Raw genomic sequence first — 18377 nt, 5'->3', positions numbered from 1 at the left:
TGTAGCACCTGCTTAGCCCCCGATCAGGGTCATGTGAGGCCATGGGAACAGGTGGTGGATGGTCGTACGAGCAGCCGGTGCAGATCACAAGTCCTGGTTATGTGACCACTGACGCCAGGCAGACAATCTCTGAAGAGTAGTGATAATGGCTGGGGTCACCCGTCTTGTAAAGACACTGCCCAGAAGGCGGCAATGGAAAGCCACTTCCATAGAAAAATTTGCCAAACCCAACCACGGTCAAAGACCTAATGAATGAACGATATGGTTGATGACCCTGGGAAGGAAAGTGTTAACACACAAGGAGCATTTGATGGTTTGGGGGTTGAACTCACTGGAGTTTATAACGGTGGGGCGGGGGGGGGGTTTGTGGGGATCTCATTGAATCGTACCAAATATTGGAAGGGCTTGACAGAGTAGATGTAGAGAGGATGAGAACAGAGATAAGCAGAAATATCTTTGATCAAAGGGTTGTAAACCTGTGGGATTCATTACCGCAGGTCGCTGTGGAGGCCAGGTCACTGGGTTCATTCGTAAAGGTGTCAAAGGTTACGGGGAAAGGCAGGAGTAAGGGATTGAGAAGGGAAATAAATCAGCCATGATGGAATGGTGGAACACACTGGACAGGCTGAATGGCCTAATTCTGTTCTTAAGGGCAAGAACCTTAACAGCAGAATGTACAGAGGGATCTTGGAGTCCACGTCCACAGTCCCCTGACTGTGGCCCCGCAGGTAGATAGGATGGTCCAGGCAGCTTGTGTCTTGCTTCATTGGTCAGGACACTGAGTACAAGAGTGAGGAAGTTGCGTTGCAGCTGTACAACACTTTGGTTAGGCCTAACCTGTGTCCATTACGAGGACGTGGAGGCTTTGGAAAGGGTGCAGAAGGGGTTTATCAGGATGCTGCTTGGTTTGGACAAACTTTGGCTGTTTTCTCTGGAGTGAGGGTTCAAAGATTCCATTTACTATCAGGGAAGGTATACAATATAAAACCTGAAATTCTTACTCTACAGAGACATCTACAAAACAGGAAAAACCCCAAGAATGAATGACAGGAAATGTTAGAACTCCAAAGCCCCCCTCCCACACACAAACAGCAGTAAAAGCATCAACCCTCCCCCCCCACAACTTGCTCCAGCAAAAGGATCAACCCCCCCCCACCCTGCAAGCAATAGCAAAGCCCCCAAAGACCATGACAGAAGTTTATAAAATCCTGAAGGGCATTCAACAGGGTAGAGAGTTACCCTTTCCTCAGGACGGAGATGTCAAATACGCGAGGCCCTGTGTCTGAGGTGGGACAGAGAAAGCTTAAAGAAAAGCTTATGGGAGGTGAATTTTTCTTCGAGTGATGTCTGGAATGGGCTGGCAGGGTGTTGGTGGACGCAGAAGCGACCGTGGTGTTTAAGAATCTGTCAGACTGACACACACGAGTGTGGGGCACGGATCACGTGCAGGCAAAGGAGATTTAGTTAAATTTCTCACCGTGTTGAGCATGTGACTGATAGGCCGAATGGCCCGTGACTGTGTTGTACTGTCCTACGTTCACCCTGTGACCTCGCGGGTTTTCCCCGGATGGTCCGGTCTCCTCTCCTGTCCCAAAGATGTGCAGGTCCTTTAACATCTGCCGGACGATGCTGAGGATGTTCTACGAGTCTGTGGTGGCCAGTGCGATCATGTTTACTGTTGTGTGCTGGGGCAGCAGGCTGAGGGTAGCAGACACCAACAGGATCAACAAACTCACTCGTAAGGCCAGTGATGTTGTGGGGATGGAACTGGACTCTCTGATGGTGGTGTCTGAAAAGAGGATGCTGTCTAAGTTGCATGCCATCTTGGACAATGTCTCCCATCCACTACATAATGTACTGGGTGGGCACAGGAGTACATTCAGCCAAAGACTCATTCCACCGAGATGCAACACAGAGCGTCATAGGAAGTCATTCCTGCCTGTGGCCATCAAACTTTACAACTCCTCCCTTGGAGGGTCAGACACCCTGAGCCAATAGGCTGGTCCTGGACTTATTTCCTGGCATAATTTACATATTGCTATTATGGTTTTATTTATGGTTTTACTATTTAACTATTTATGGTGCAACTGTAACGAAAACCAATTTCCCCCGGGATCAATAAAGTATGACTATGACTATAGGTCGGAGAGTTAATTTTCACTGTAAGTAAGGTCAGGATGTAAAGTTAGTAGGAATGTGGGGAGAAAGCGTTAGGGGAAATTTTGAGTGGGGGGGAGTGGGTTTGTTCAGTGAGCTAGTACAGGCTTGACAGGTCGAAAGGATTCTTCCCGTGGAGTACCGGAAGACCAGCTACTGTTAACGCAAACCTGAGCCCGCTAACGCCACAGGAAGAGCTCCCACACCTTCGTGCAAGCATGGCGCTCATCTCCTCCATGAGGCCTCCTCCTCCTCCTCCGCCTCCTCCACTCCGGCCGCTGTCAATCTTGGGGCTCGAGCTACCAGCCGACGCGTTCTCCTCAGCCTGTCGGAGAGAGGCGCACACACACAGTTATCTTCCGGTCAGTGCCGGGGTGGCAGACAGGAGCCCAGGGCTCGCCCCAGAGCACCTGCTCTGCCCCGAGACCGCGGGAAACCGCAGGAAGTCGCGGACGCATCACAGTAACCAGACCCACCTCCACCACCCCACGACAAACTCTCTGCATTTCCTGCGGCTCTGGGGAAGCAGCCAACACAATCGAGGACCCAGCCCACCGGAACATTCTCCCCTCTCCGATCAGGTAGGAGATAAAAAGATTTGAGAGTAGGTTCCACTGAAGTCGAGGGCAGCTTCTAACCTGCCGCTGTCAGCACTTGAACAGATTCCTGACATGAAACAGTGACCTCTTGACCTCACACCAACCTCGCTGTGGCCAATGCCCTTGTCCACCTGTTCTGCACTTTCTCAACATATCACTCTATCTGTTTTCCTTAAACCTCCTTAACACGCCCATGTTTGGAGGGATCAGTCCTGGATAGCAGGGTGGAGATACATCTCTGCCAAAGGGGGTGTGAGGTGCTCCTTCCCTCTGCTCGCCTGCAGGTCACCCTCGGGCGAGGTGTAGCACCTGCTTAGCCCCCCGATCAGGGTCACGTGAAGCCGTGGGAGCAGGTGGTGGATGGTTGTATGAGCAGCCGGTGTGGATCACAAGTCCTGGTTATGTGACCACTGACACCAGGCAGACAATCTCTGAAGAGTATTGATAATGGCTGGGGGTCACCCGTCTGGTAAAGACACTGCCCAGAAGAAGGCGATGGCAAACCACTTCTGTAGACAAGTTATGCCAAGAACAATCATGATCATGGAAAGGCCACGATCACCCACGTCATACAACACGGTACATAATGACGATGTCATACGACACGGCACATAGACTATTATTTAAATAGAGAAAGAATTCAAAGTTCTGAGATGCAACAGGACTTGGGAGTCCTCGGACAGTATACCCTTAAAGTTAACCTCCAGGTTGAGTCAGTAGTGAAGAAGGTGAATGCAATGTTGGCATTCATTTCTAGAGGAATAGAGTATAGGAGCAGGGATGTGTTGTTGAGGCTCTATAAGGCGCTGGTGAGACCTCACTTGGAGTACTGTGGGCAGTCTTGGTCTCCTTATTTAAGAAAGGATGTGCTGATGTTGGAGAGGGTACAGAGAAGATTCACTAGAATGATTCCAGGAGTGAGAGAGTTAACATATGAGGAACGTTTGTCCGCCCTTGGACTGTATTCCTTGGAGTTTAGAAGAATGAGAGGAGACCTCATGGAAACATTTTGAATGTTAAAAGGCATGGACAGAGTGGATGTGGCAAAGTTGTTTCCCATGATGGGGGAGTCTAGGACGAGGGAGCATGACTTAAGGATTGAAGGGCGCCCATTCAGAACAAAAATGCGAAGAAATTTTTTTTAGTCAGAGGGTGGTGAATCTATGGAATTTGTTGCCACGGGCAGCAGTGGAGGCCAAGTCATTGTGTATTTAAGGCAGAGATTGATAGGTATCTGAGTAGCCAGGGCATCAAAGGTTATGGTGAGAAGGCGGGGGAGTGGGACTAAATAGGAGAATGGATCAGCTCATGATAAAATGGCGGAGCAGACTCGATGGGCCGAATGGCCAACTTCTGCTCCTTTGTCTTGTGGTCTTATAACCATGATGTCATATGACGGTACATAATGAACAAACGTCCTAGTTGGTGCAAGCGAAAAGTCACGGGTTATAGCTACATACAAGTGATTATAAACCTAAACGACTACCAAAGCTCTCTGGGAGCAGTGAGATTCTGCTGTAACACAGAAACAATGTCAACAAAAGATTGCACTAACAGTGATTAATAACTGACAGTTCATTGATGTTGGACGGAGGATAAACATCGCACAGTGACATAGCAAATGGAGGTGTTGCGCCACAGAGGGAAGAGTCACCCTGTATCTAACCTGCGCAGTCCTTGACCTGGGAGTGTGTGATGGGACGGTGTAGAGGGAGCTTCACCCTGTATCTAACCTGCGCAGTCCCTGTCCTGGGAGTGTGTGATGGGACAGTGTAGAGGGAGCTTCACTCTGTATCTAACCTGCGCAGTCCTTGACCTGGGAGTGTGTGATGGGACGGTGTAGAGGGAGCTTCACCCTGTATCTAACCTGCGCAGTCCCTGTCCTGGGAGTGTGTGATGGGACGGTGTAGAGGGAGCTTCACTCTGTATCTAACCTGTGCAGTCCCTGCCCTGGGAGTGTGTGATGGGACGGTGTAGAGGGAGCTTCACCCTGTATCTAACCTGCGCAGTCCCTGTCCTGGGAGTGTGTGATGGGACGGTGTAGAGGGAGCTTCACTCTGTATCTAACCTGTGCCGTCCCTGTCCTGGGAGTGTGTGATGGGACGGTGTAGAGGGAGCTTCACTCTGTATCTAACCTGTGCCGTCCCTGTCCTGGGAGTGTGTGATGGGACGGTGTAGAGGGAGCTTCACTCTGTATCTAACCCACACTGTCACTGTCCTGGGAGTGTGTGATGGGACAGTTTAGAGGGAGATTCACTCTGTATCTAACCCGTGCTGTCCCTGCCCTGGGAGTGTGTGATGGGACAGCGGAGAAGAAACGCCAACCACACGTACCGCACCAACCCTCCTGCTCCCCCTTCCTATCCACACACCTTCCCCCCGCTCTCTCCCCCACTTCCCCCACCCCTCGCCCCCGTCACACCTGCCCCACCCCCTCCTTTCGTTTCCCAGCGGCCCCCACCCACCTTGGCAGCTTTCTTCAGCTTGGCGGCTTGCAGAGCGGCAGCTAGCCCCCCACCCGCTCCGGAACCACCCCCTCCCGAGCTGGAGGAGGGAGGGAGGGGTGGCGGCGGAGGGGGTCCTCCCCCCGAGGGTGGTGGGGGTCCGGGCGGGGGAGGCACTCCCGATTGTGGTGGTGGTCCCGGAGGCGGAGGAGGTCCCGGGGCCCCCCCAGTAGACATGGGAGGGGCAGGTGGAACAGGCACTGTAGAAGTGAAGAGCAGAAACATTAGGGCAACTCCCCAACCCAGCAAAGGCCACTCTGCCGATTGTCCATGCTAGCACACCACCCTCTCGTCACCCGGCATCCTGTTCCCCTCCCTTCCTCCCCACCCCGTCTGCACTTCTCTTCTGGGACCCAGCCACCGAAACCTTAGGTCAGGGATGGCGTACCTATGTGAGAGCTTGGGCCCAAACTGGAAATAATCTGCTTAAAACATTCTCTTGCTTGGCCTGGTCATTTTCAGCACAGATTATCATTGACTGATTAATTAAAGTAATTAAGCACTTACTTTTTCAGGAAAAATATAAGGCCTGTTGCTCATTTAGTTGGAATTATTCTTTCAGAATTCATAAAAGTTTAAAAATGGAGTTAAATGTAGTATTTTAGAAAACCTGCACAAAAGATTATTCAAACTAAATTAACCAAACTTTTAAAAAGACGATTGAAAAATCATTAATTAGAATGTAGAGCCGTACGGGCTCCCCGGCCCGCAGTATCGGTTCCTGTGCGCCGCACAGTCTCGTCGGCCTACGACATTCTGCTGACCTCGCCATCAGATTTCTGAACACCCAGGAACACAATCTGTTTTGCTCTTTGTTGCACTATTTATTCTTCTTGTAATTTACGGTATCTGTGATGTGTTGCACTATACTGCTGTGGCGGAACAGCAGATTTCGTGACGCATGTCACCTGATTTTGGTCTTTTAACCTGCTCCAAGATCAATTTAACTTTGCCCTTCCGCATAACCCTCTATTGTCCAAGTGCCTATCCAAGGGTTTCTTAAATGTCCCTAATGTATCTGCCTCTACCACCACCTGAGAGAGCGATTCACACTCCCACCACTCTGACACCCCCCCAATACTTTTCCCCCCAGACAGCTTAGGACTCTGCCCCGCTCGTCTGAGCAATAAAGACGTCTTTGTTCTTGTCTCCTTTCCCCCGTTTGCTCTTGGAACCCTCAGTAGCAGCTATAAGCAGCTGGATTTATGCCTCAGTGCTGACTTTCGGGACTTTTGGATCACTGGAACCCAGCGCAGGTTACGTAACTCTGAAAGATCGAGCCATTGCCGCTCTGGGACAGTTAACCCGGTTACAATGCATTCTGACTTGGTCACAACCTCACAGTTGAAACTGCAACGGCTCCCCCCCCCGCCAGTAAATCACCTCTCAGCCCCTCTACCACCATCCCTTGTTGTCGTTTGGCTCCTCAGCTACATCGGTGACACCCAACCCACACAGGCGGACCGCCCCGACCAGCGCCTCAGCTCCGCCCGCCAAAAAGCAGAGTTTTCCGATGGCCCCAGCAACACGCATCAAAGTTGCTGGTGAACGCAGCAGGCCAGGCAGCATCTCTAGGAAGAGGTACAGTCAACGTTTCGGGCCGAGACCCTTCGTGAGGACTAACTGACTGTACCTCTTCCTAGAGATGCTGCCTGGCCTGCTGCGTTCACTAGCAACTTTGATGTGTGTTGCTTGAATTTCCAGCATCTGCAGAATTCCTGTTGTTTGCGTTTTCCGATGGCCAGCCACTTTGATTCCTGCCCCCAGTCTCGTCCCAACATGTCGGTCCACGGCCTCCACTGCTGTCACAATGGGGCCGCCCTCAGGTTACAGGAGCAACTCCTGATATTTCATCCGGGTAGCCCCCAACCTGATGGCACGAACACCAGTTTCTCCACCTTCCAGTGCTTTTCGTCCCCCCGCCCCCCTCCTTCTCCTTCATTTGCCCACTCTGGCCTGTTGCACTGGCCTATCTCCTCCTCCTCGTGCCCCCTCCTTCCTCCCTTTCTTCCATGACCCACTCCTCTCTAGACCTTGACCTTTCCTACCCACCCTGGCTTCACCTTTCACCTTCTAGCTACCCTCCTTCCCCTACCCCCATCTTTTTATTCGGGCATCTTCCCCTTCCGATGAACCACTGACCGTTTATTCCTCTCCAAAGGTACGGCTTGACCTGCGGCGTGTGCTTACCTCGTCCTTCCTCCCTGCCGGGAGAACTCGGTAGGTCGAGCGGCATCTGCTGAGGGGGTGGGAGGAGTGCTGATCGAGACCCTACGTTAAGACTCTGGGTCACAACGATTCGACCCGCAATATCTACAGTTCCTCCAGCAGATTGGTAGCTGCTCTGGTCTCCAGCCTCTCTCTCACCACCCAAGTCCCGAAGTCTACGCCTAAATATTCTCGTTTTTTTCTGACAGCCCCTCAGCAGAATGGTGTCCAACCCACGAATGGTCCCCGGGTCGGAGAGAGGGCCGTCGTGACTCCCTACCTGCATTGCGCCGTTCCTGTTGCTCGCGCTCCAGCTGTTCCTGTTTCTGCTGTTGCCTGGCAACGAGACAGAGACCCTCAGACACCAGGCACGCCTGGGCTCCCACCTCCCCAACCCCCGTTCCCCTCCCCTCCCCACACCCCGAGGTCAATTGGTTAACAGTCAAACCTGACTCCCTGCGACTCCATGCCGGTCGGGTGTGGTGGGAGTCATGCTGCAGGCTTGCCTGTGATCGCGGGGACCAACTGGGATTGGGAAGAGCTTTCTTTGCTGAGGGCTCAGTGGGGATTGGAGAACTCCTGGGGATCTTGACCCCTGGGCACGGGGCAGACTGAGGAGCCAGAGGAGGTTAAGGGGAAAGAGGGCCGAGGGGGAGGGAGAGGCGGGGGGGGAGGGCCGAGGTGGAGGGGGAGGGAGAGGCGGGGGGAGGGCCGAGGGGAAGAGAGAGGCAGAGGTTGAGAGCTGAGGACGGGGGAGAGGGCCGAGGACTGAAGGGGAGGGCTGAGGACGGGGGGGGGAGGGCTGAGGACGGTGGGGGGGGATGGCTGAGGACGGGGGGGGATGGCTGAGGACGGGGGGGGATGGCTGAGGACGGGGGGGGAGGGCTGAGGACGGGGGGGAGGGCTGAGGACGGGGGGAGGGCTGAGGACGGGGGGAGGGCTGAGGACAGGGGGAGGGCGGAGGACAGGGGGAGAGGGCCGTGGACAGGGAGAGGGCCGTGGACAGGGGGAGAGGGCCGTGGACAGGGGGAGAGGGCCGTGGACAGGGGGAGAGGGCCGAGGACAGGGGGAGGGCCGAGGACAGGGGGAGGGCCGAGGACGGCGGGGGAGGGCCGAGGATGGGGGGGGAGGGCCGAGGATGGGGGTGGGAGGGCCGAGGATGGGGGTGGGAGGGCCGAGGATGGGGGGGGACGGCCGAGGACAGGGGGGGGACGGCCGAGGACAGGGGGGGGACGGCCGAGGACAGGGGGGAAGGGCTGAGGACAGGGGGGGAGGGCTGAGGACGGGGGGGGAGGGCTGAGGACGGGGGGGGGAGGGCTGAGGACGGGGGGGGAGGGCTGAGGACGGGGGGGGAGGGCTGCGGACGGGGAGGGAGGGCTGAGGACGGGGGGGGAGGGCTGAGGACGGGGGGGGAGGGCTGAGGACGGGGGGAGAGGGCCGTGGACGGGGGGAGAGGGCCGAGGACGGGGGGAGAGGGCCGTGGACAGGGGGAGAGGGCCGTGGACAGGGGGAGAGGGCCGTGGACAGGGGGAGAGGGCCGTGGACAGGGGGAGAGGGCCGTGGACAGGGAGAGGGCCGAGGTCAGGGAGAGGGTTTGGGCAGAGGGGGAGGGTTTGGGCCAAGGGACAGGAGGCATGTAGCAGAAGGGACACAGAGACCGGTTACTCACTGCAAGTTACGAGGAGCCTCCTTCAGCTTGGAGAGGATAATTCCCAAGATCACAAACACACACATTGACTGTGGGATCAAGTGTCTGGGCACAGGGTGCCACCAGAGCTCAGGGTGCAGAGCAGACAGTGCAGCCTGACTCACAAACCAGGCTGGTGATTGGATTAAACTACTAAGCAGTGCGGACTGACAGTCTTTCCCAGCCGATTACAGGGAATTCTGAATCCCAGTCTCACCGCCATGAATTGAACGGAATTGAAACTGCCTTTATTTCTCACAGCCTTCACATACATAAGGAGTAAAAATCTTTATGTTATGTCTCTGTCTGAATGTGCAATTTATAGTAATTTGTAATGAATAGTATGTACAACAGGACAGTCAATATAACTTAGAAATATAATTGCATCAGAGTGAGTTAATCGGTCTGATGGCCTGGCGGAAGAAGCTGTCCCGGAGCCTGTTGGTCCTGGCTTTTAAGCTGTGGTACCGTTTCACGGACAGTAGCTGCTGGAACAGTTTGTGGTTGGGGTGACTTGGGTCCCTAATGATCCTTTGGGCTCTTTGTAAATGTCCTGAATAGTGGGAAGTTCACAACTACAGATGTGCTGGGCTGTCCACACCACTCTCTGCAGAGTCCTGAAGATTGAGGGAAGTACAGTTCCTATACCAGCCAGTCAAGATGCTCTCAATTGTGCCCCTGTAGAAAGTTCTTAGGATTTGGGGACTCATGCCAAACCATTAAACAAGGAAACCACCATCTGACGTCTGACGGGGAAGTCCAGCCTCCTCCTGACAGAGTAAAACCAGAGCAACTTGCCAAGGTTTTCTCTGCTCAGAGAGGTTTCCCAGTTCAAAACTCAAAGTTCAAAGTGAATTTGTTATTAAAGTACAGTACATGTCACCATATACCACCCTGAGATTTATTTTCTTGTGGGCATTCACAGTAAAAGCACAACAGAATTAATGAAAAACTACGCGCAAGAACTGACAAGTAACCAATGTGCAAAAGACAAACTGGGCAAATACGATAGATAAACAAACAACAGTGAGAACACGAGTTTTAGAGTCCCTGTTATAGGCGGAGGTGGGAACTGAACCGTGACTGGGGATCGCTGGCACCGTAATGCACGCCCCATCTCATCATCCGCTTACCTTCTCTGCTGTTCCAACTCCTCGGCCGTTGGCCCGTTGTTGACTGCTCGAGGCGGCCCGTGCCCTGCAGAGGGAGCAGAGAGCACAAGGGGTTAATGCCCCCTCTGTCCCGGGGGGGGGGGAAATGACTCGCTCCTGCACAACGACGCCGTGAAGTGGTTCGAGGTTCCTCGCGGCCGTGATCAAACGCGTTCCGGCCGGGGGGCGGGGGGGAGACAGAGGAAGGGGCAGGGGTGGGGGTGGGCGGCGAAGGAGGAGAGAGCAAGGCGGGGGGCCAGAGAAACTTAGAGGGAATTTCTGAGCTGGCCTCCAATAAACACTTAAAAGAATTAATGAAGGGAGGCTACGGACACTGCATTCTCCATCCACAGATGCTGCCTAACCTGCTGACTATTCCCACTCCATTTTGTTGCTTAATGACAGGGTTCCTTGCAGACGGGGTGAGTCGGCGCTGTTTAGCAAACGGGATAATTTGTAAAAATTGTTTTATTTGGAGATGCAGCAGAACGAGCCCGGGCTGCCCAAATACAGTCACGTGACTAACCAACCTACTAACCCGTACATCTTTGGAACGTTGGAGGTAACCAGAGGACCCAGAGGGAAGCCGTGCGGTCACTGAGAGAATGATCAAACACAGACAGTGGCAGGAATTGACCGGGGTCGCTGGCACTGTAAAAGTGTCACGCATAAAGGTCACACTCGCAGCCAAAACTATCGAAAGGAAGAACTCAAAAAAAAGTTTCTGTGAAATTCTTCCAAGGAAAAAGATCTAGTGCTTTCCTGGCACATATGATGGCTAAACTCTTCTCTGGCTTCCAGCCGGGTACAGGTATCGATTCTAACCGATGTTTTGATGACAAACTCTGCCATCTTCATCGGGGATGACGCTTGGCCACGTCTAGGCCAGTGTCAGACTAGACACGCCTAGGCATCATCCCTGATGAAGACAACAGAGTTTGTCATCGAAATGACGGTTAAAATCAATACCTGTACCTGACTGGAGGCCAGAGAAGAGTTTATTCACTCTTCCAAGGGGTTCACAAACTCACAAGGAACTTTGCCCAGAAGATGTGCCTAGTTCAGGAGATTGTAAATGAGGCTCTAATTCCGGGGTTCCCAACCTTTTATTATGCGATGGACCCCTGCGAAGAACCGAGGGGTGTGCGGGCCCCAGGTCGGGAGCCCCTGCTCCAATCCCACATCAATTGTAGCACTGGAACCTCGAATGTCGAAGCTGGTTTGCGCAAATTGGAAGCGAAAGTCAGAGGTGTTCGGGAAATGCCAACTTTTGGACATTCCCGCGGCGAAACCTCACAAGTGAAGTTTCTCGCTCGAAATGCAGAAAGGATACCAGACAGTACGCCAACAGCGGTGTAGGGGAAATCCCCACGTTAATAGTTTGAAACAGGAAGCAGCGAGGATTGCTCTGGGATTCAGGGGGGCCAAGGGAGGAACTGGAAGGAGACTAGCTAAATGTACAGCCGAAAATGAAGCTAAATCCACATCTTCTGGTTTGTGCCAAGGAGTGATACATATTACAACAAAGTTTAGAACCTTTGTGGCTCCAAGTAACACATACAGAATGCTTGAGGAACTCAGTAGGTCAGGCAGTATCTATGGAGAAGTTCAAGTTTATTGTCATTTAACAAAACAACTTTTCTCCAGACCAGGGTGCAGCCACAAAACATATATCACACACAACATATATAAAAAATATTACACAAATAAGTTCATAAAACTATAATCCAAAGTGCATGCAGCGTGCAGCACAGGTAGACAGTGAACATCTCGCTGTCCTAGTGATGAGACCTTGGTGGCGGAAGGAGATTCATTAGCCTCACGGCCGGAGGGTCTGGCAGTCCTAGTCCTGATACTCCTGTACCTCCTTCCTAACGGTGATACATCAGAGAGATTGCGGGATGGCTGGTAGGGATCCTCAACAATGTTTCAGGCCCTTCATATGAAAAGCTCCTGGTAAATGTCACAAATGGGGGGGTGGGGGGACCGGATAGTTTACAGATGTGCAGACCAGCCATTATTCTGAGCAGGAAACTCTTATATGGTCTGAAAACTGCGTGGCACTTTTCAAATGTTTACTTTTTTTTAAAACTTGCAGATCAAACAAACACAAACTACAACTCACAACGCAAATAAACAGCATCAGGCAGTCAAAACAACTGACAGGCACAATGGCAAAAGTAAAATGTTTTGATTAGATGGTGTCGACATTCAGTGGACTGGTAGTTTATTAACAATGAGCTCCCAACTTCCATTTTGTGTTATTGTTACAATTTATAACAGTGTAACTTGAAACACTGACAATGTAACTATGTTGAAGCTCTAAAATGTTTCAAAGCAAAGGCTGTGGTATGTTTATCATTTAGAAAGTCTATAATTTATCTTCATTAACATATAATTACAGGATATTTTTCAATTATATTGATAGATATCAAAATTATATTAGCATAGAACCTCGTGCTTTCCCAGCATATGTGATGGATAAACCGTTCTCGGGCTTCCAGCCGGGTACAGGTAACGATTGTAATTGACGTTTTGATGACAAATTCCTCAGGAATGTTGTCTAGTCCAGTGGTATTTATACCCTGTAGTCTGTCCCTCCTGATTGGTCAGTCCTCATCCAATCAGGCTTCCACTCTTCCATCCTGTTTACAACTGAATTCCTGTTCTTACTTCGAGCAAGACCTTTGACTTTGTTAAAATTCTTTTCCTCTAGTTTACAGGATGGCTACAAGGCGAAGGAAATCAATCGGGCCCTTAAGAGGGCCTATGGAAAAACCAGGAAACCTAACAAGGCGAAACTCTTTACCACAGTTTCCGGAAGGATTGCCAGGATCCTGAAGAAATACCAGATTAACACCATCCACAAACCCGTAAGGAAGCTCAAATCACAGCTGACACGGGTCGAAGATGACCGGGGACTCAGGAGGGCTGGTGTTTACAGGATTCCCTGTGAATGCCGAGCAGCTTACAGCAGGCATACAGGACGCATGGTGGAAACCCGCATCAAGGAGCACAGGAGGTGTATCTGCTTGGGTTACGCGGAGAAACTGGAGGTAATAGAACACGGCATTCACATTAGCTACGGGATTGACTTTAGCACGAAGCTACTGTGCTGTGTCACGGTTTCTGGGACCGCCTGGTAAAGGAAGCCATTGAAATGAAACTAGAGGAAAAGAATGCTAACAAAGACGATGGTCTCGTTCTAAGTAAGAACTGGAATTCGATTGTAAACAAGATGGGAGAGCAGAAACCTGATTGGATGAGGACTAACCATTCGGGGGAACAGACTACGGGGGTACAATTACCACCGGACTAGTCATGCCCGGGCATCACCCTCGATGAAGACGGCAGAGTTTGTCATCGAAACCTCGGTTATAATCAATACCTGTACCCAGCTGGAAGCCCAAGAAGAGTTTATCCGTCATATACACTGGGAAAGCACTAGATCCTGAGCTAATATAATTTTGAAATCTTTGCTAAAATAATTGAAAAATATTCTGTTAATTACGAATTAATGAATATAAACCATAAAATATATCAACGAAATTTCATAACTATACTAATATATTCTCAAAATTTTATTAACATAAAGATTTTTTTAGCTGCATGGCAACAAAGGCTATGTGCGCGGGAGCATTTCAGTTACTGAGTGGCCGTGCACCCGCGCAGATCAGGGGGAACAGCATACCTTCGCTGATGGGCACAAGACCGAGGCTCCCTCTCTGCTCCCACCTTTGGTTTAATTTCACTTACCCGCAACCGCCGTGCTGTCGAGTATTTCGAGGGCATGCTGCATCCCGTTGGCAAACAGCACTGCGTCCTCCTTGCTCCCAAAGTTCAGCCCCCAGACCTGCCGCATGTCTCTCCACTGGTGGAAACTCGGTGTGGCCTGGTTATACTTGAGGCCTTTGACGATCGGGCAGTTTATCACTACCTAAAAGGCACCAGAGAAGAAAGGGTTAAGATGGTAAGACAGGAGCAGAACTAGGTCATTCAGCTCATCGAGTTTGCTCCGCCTTTCGATCATGGGTGATTCATTAACCCTATCAAACCCATTCTCCTGGCTTCTCCCAGTAACCTTTGATACCCTGACTAATACAGAATTGAATTAAATTGACTTTTCTTCTTACATCCTTCACATACTTGAGTAAAAATCTTTACATTACGTCTCTGTCCGAATGTGCAATTTATAGTCATTTGTAACAAATAGTATGTGCAACAGGATAGTCATTATAACGTAGAAATACAGTTGTGTCAGTATGAATTAATCAGTCTGATGGTCTGGTGGAAGAAGCTGTCCTGGAGACTGTTGGTCCTGGCTTTTATGCTGCAGTACTGTTTCCTGGATGATAACAGCTAGAACAGTTTGTGGTTGGGGTGATTTGGGTCCCCAATGATCCTTTGGGCCCTTTTTTCACACCTGTCTTTGTAAATGTCCTGAATAGTGGGAAGTTCACATGTACAGATGCGCTGGGCTGTCCGCACCACTCTCTGCAGAGTCCTGCGATTGAGGGAGGTACAGTTCCCATACCAGGCAGTGATGCAGCCAGTCAGGATGCTCTCTATTGCGTCCCTGTAGAAAGTCCTTAAGATCTGGGGACTCATGTCGAACTTCTTCAACCGTCTGAGGTGAAGGAGGCGCTGTTGTGCTTATTTCACCACACAACCAATATGTACAGACCACGTGAGATTCTCGGTGATGTTTATGCCGAGGAACTTAAACCTGTTCACCCTCTCAACCCCAGATCCATTGATGTCAATAGGGGTTAGCCCATCTCCATTCCTCCTGTAGTCCACAACCAGCTCCTTTGTTTTTGCGACATTGAAGGAGAGGCTGTTATCTTGACACCACTGTGTCAGGGTGATGACTTCTTTGCTGTAGGCTGCCTCATTATTATTTGAGACAAGGCCAATCAATGTAGTATCGTCAGCAAATTTAGTTAGTAGATTGGAGCTGTGGGTGGCGACATAGACATGGGTTTACAGACACAACCCTGAGGCGCTTCTGTGTTGAGGGTCAAAGGGTGAGAGGTGAGCCTATCGTCCTCCACGTTAAATATACCCAATGATTTGGCCTTCACTGCCGTCTGTGGCAATGAATTCCACAGACTTACCACTCTCTGGCTGAAGAAATTCCTTCACATATCTGTTCTAAAGTGACATCCTTCTATTCTGAGGCTGTGCCCGCTGGTCTTAGACACTGTTGGAAACATTCTCTCCACATCTGCTCTTTCTAGTCCTTTCAATATTCGATGGACTTCAATGAGACCCCCTACTCATTCCTCTAAGCTCCAGCGAGCACAGGCCCAACAAGCACCTTGCTGGGGCCCTCAAATCTCACTAAAGAAGGACACATGTCATGCACAATGTCGCTGCCCACTAAGAATCACGCTCAATGTCAGAAGCCAATTCGTCCAGTCACACAAAGGCTATTAACAGATGTACAAGATGTAAACAGGCATTCGGCTCACTGGGCCCACACTAACCACCAGGCCCACACTAACCACCGGGCCCACACCAGTCCTACGGCGATCCTTTTGAGAGGGTGCAGAGGAGATTTAACAGGCTGCTGCCTGGATGAGAGAGCCCATCTTATGAGGAGAACGTTAGCATGCTAGGGATTTTCTTTTTGGAGCGAAGGAGGATGAGTGGTGACTTGATAGAGGTGTGTAAGATGATAAGATTATAAGATATAGGAGCAGAATCAGGCCATTTGGCCCATCGAGTTGGCTCTGCCATTTCATCATGGCCGATCCCTTTCCCTCTCAGCCCCTATCTCCTGCCTTCTCCCTGTATCCCCTCACGCCCTGACCAAGAAGGCAGGACAGCTGGTAACTTTTTTCCCAGGGCAGACATTACGAAAACAAGGGGGCATAATTTTACGGTGACTGGAGGAAAGTATAGGGGAGGATGTCAGAGGTAGTTTGTTTTTTACACACAGACAGTGGTATGTGTGAGGAACGCCTCGTCAGAGGAGGCGGTAGAGGCAAAGAAACAGAAATCTACAGCACATTACAGGCCCTTCGGCCCACAATGTTGTGCCGACCATAACCTACTCTAGAAGCTGCCTGGAATTTTCCTAATGCACAGCCCTCTATTTTTCTAAGCTCCATGTACCTATCTAAGAGTCTCTTAAAAGCCCCTGTTGTACCCATCTCCACCACTGCCGCCAGCAATGTATTCCACGCACCCACCATCCTTACCTCTGACATCCCCCTTGTACCTATTTCCAAGCACCTTAAAACTATGCCCCTCGTGTTAACCATTTCAGTCCTGGGAAAAAGCCTCTGGCTATCCACACGATCAATGCCTCTCATCATCTTATGTTTTGTTTTTTACAGTAGTGGTTTCCTCCGTGTGTCCTTCCATGAACACCATTCTTCTTCACTGTTTTTCTTATAATGAACACATGAACAGAGACTCCAGCAAGTTCTTGAGATTTGTGATGTAACCCTTGGGTTCTTTTCCACCTCCTTCAGCACTGCACGTTGTGCTCGTGTGTGATCTTTGCAGGATGCCCACTCCGAGGGAGAGTAGCAACAGGACTGAGCTTCCTCCATTTGTAGACAATTTCTCTGATGAACACTCAGGTCTTTAGAAATGCTTTTGTAGTCTTTTCTAGCTTCATGCATCTCTACAATTCTTCTTCTAAGATCCTCTGAAAGTTGTTTTGATCGAGGCATGGTGCACATATGCAGAACTTTCTTGAGAAGAGCAGGTTCTGTCAGTAACCTGACTTTGTGTGTCTTTTTCTTTTATATAGAGCTGCAACCCACACCTCCAATCTCATCTCATTGATTGGAACACCAGACTCCAAATAGCTTTTGTAGAAGGCATTACCGCCGCGCCCCCCCCCCCCGTTCACATACTTTTTTTGAACATTGATGGTACTCAGTATTGATGAGAAGTACAACAGTTGGTGTGTTTGTTATTATTGTGACAGATGAAGATCAGACCACATTTTATGAGTAATGAATGCAGTAACCCAGTAATTGCAAACGTAATGCCTTTGTTCATATTTTCACTGTTATGCTGTATGTATTTCATTTTGTGCTGTTCTGTGAGAGTGACTTGTTTCAGCTTATGTTTGGGTTATCGTTGAAGGTAAGAGATGAGGAGAATTGTCTGCCATCCAGTTAGGGTGGTTGAATTGAAGGGGAGGCTTCTCTGGTGAGGGTCACTAAGGTTGGGCTTGGGGTGTTTTTTTGGTCCGCGGGGAGATGAAGAGGGAAGACGCCAGAGAGAAGAGGTTGTAGGATTTGACCCGGAGCAGGACCGTGATTTGATGAAACTCGGGGTGAGACGGATGGAGGATCGGTGACTTGGGGAAACCGTGAGCTCCAACTTGTGCACATTAGACTGTTCCATTAAACTGGGCCCTTTTCTTTTTTGTTCTTTTCTTTACTAACCCTTTAGTCAAATTAAAGAATTATAAAGATAAATCTTTCATTTGTATGTGCTGTACTGTTTGTTATTTCGTGGCACTAATTTATAACAGGGTAGTGAATTACACAGCATCTACACAAACGGGGTTCGGGATGGGCTCGCGCCTCAATCACACACATTGGCGGGGCCGGAGATCGTCCTCCCTCGACTTACGCAGCCAAGGAAACCAGGGTGTTTCACAAAGCATTCACAAACTTTTTTCTTGCAACTGTATATATACACACATAATTATTGTAATTCTCAGTCTTTATTATCATGTATTTCGCTGTATTGCTGCCGCATAACAAAAAAATTTCACAACATATGCCAGAGATATTAAACCTGATTTTGATTTTTATGAGACACATGGATGAATGACAAATGAAGGTCTACGTGGGAGAGAACTTTAGATCGATCTTGAAGTAGGTAAAAAGATCAGCACGGCGTTCCAGGCCAAAGAGCCTGAACTGTTCTATTGATCCCATTTTATCCTCCTCACTCTCTAATCAACTACCCTCACATTCTGCCCCCTCACCCACTGGCGAGGGGCAACTCACCTCCCCCTATCAGCCCGCATATCTTCAGAACATGGGAGGAAACTGGAGCACGTGAGAGGTGCAACACACATCAAAGTTGCTGGTGA

The 18377-nt window shown here is 50.3% G+C and overlaps 1 protein-coding gene across 3 annotated transcripts in view; it reads right to left on the bottom strand.

The window, feature by feature from the left end:
* Positions 1 to 18377, bottom strand: part of vaspb (vasodilator stimulated phosphoprotein b) — a 131733-nt gene that overhangs the window by 21125 nt on the left and 92231 nt on the right. For 2 of the 3 annotated variants that reach the window (XM_063059899.1, XM_063059901.1), the window contains exons 3-7: positions 14063 to 14243; positions 10289 to 10352; positions 7749 to 7804; positions 5222 to 5460; positions 2328 to 2482 (exon numbers count right to left, since the gene is read on the bottom strand). In XM_063059899.1, coding sequence (XP_062915969.1) covers positions 2328 to 2482; positions 5222 to 5460; positions 7749 to 7804; positions 10289 to 10352; positions 14063 to 14243 — 695 coding nt within the window. The remainder of the gene's footprint in view (positions 1 to 2327; positions 2483 to 5221; positions 5461 to 7748; positions 7805 to 10288; positions 10353 to 14062; positions 14244 to 18377) is intronic. The other variant, XM_063059900.1, reaches the window with a different exon arrangement.

The sequence above is a fragment of the Mobula hypostoma genome, chromosome 10, assembly GCF_963921235.1.
Source record: "Mobula hypostoma chromosome 10, sMobHyp1.1, whole genome shotgun sequence".
NCBI lineage: Eukaryota > Metazoa > Chordata > Chondrichthyes > Myliobatiformes > Myliobatidae > Mobula > Mobula hypostoma.
Note: the sequence above shows the minus strand (reverse complement) of the source record. Positions and strands in the feature narration are given on the sequence as shown.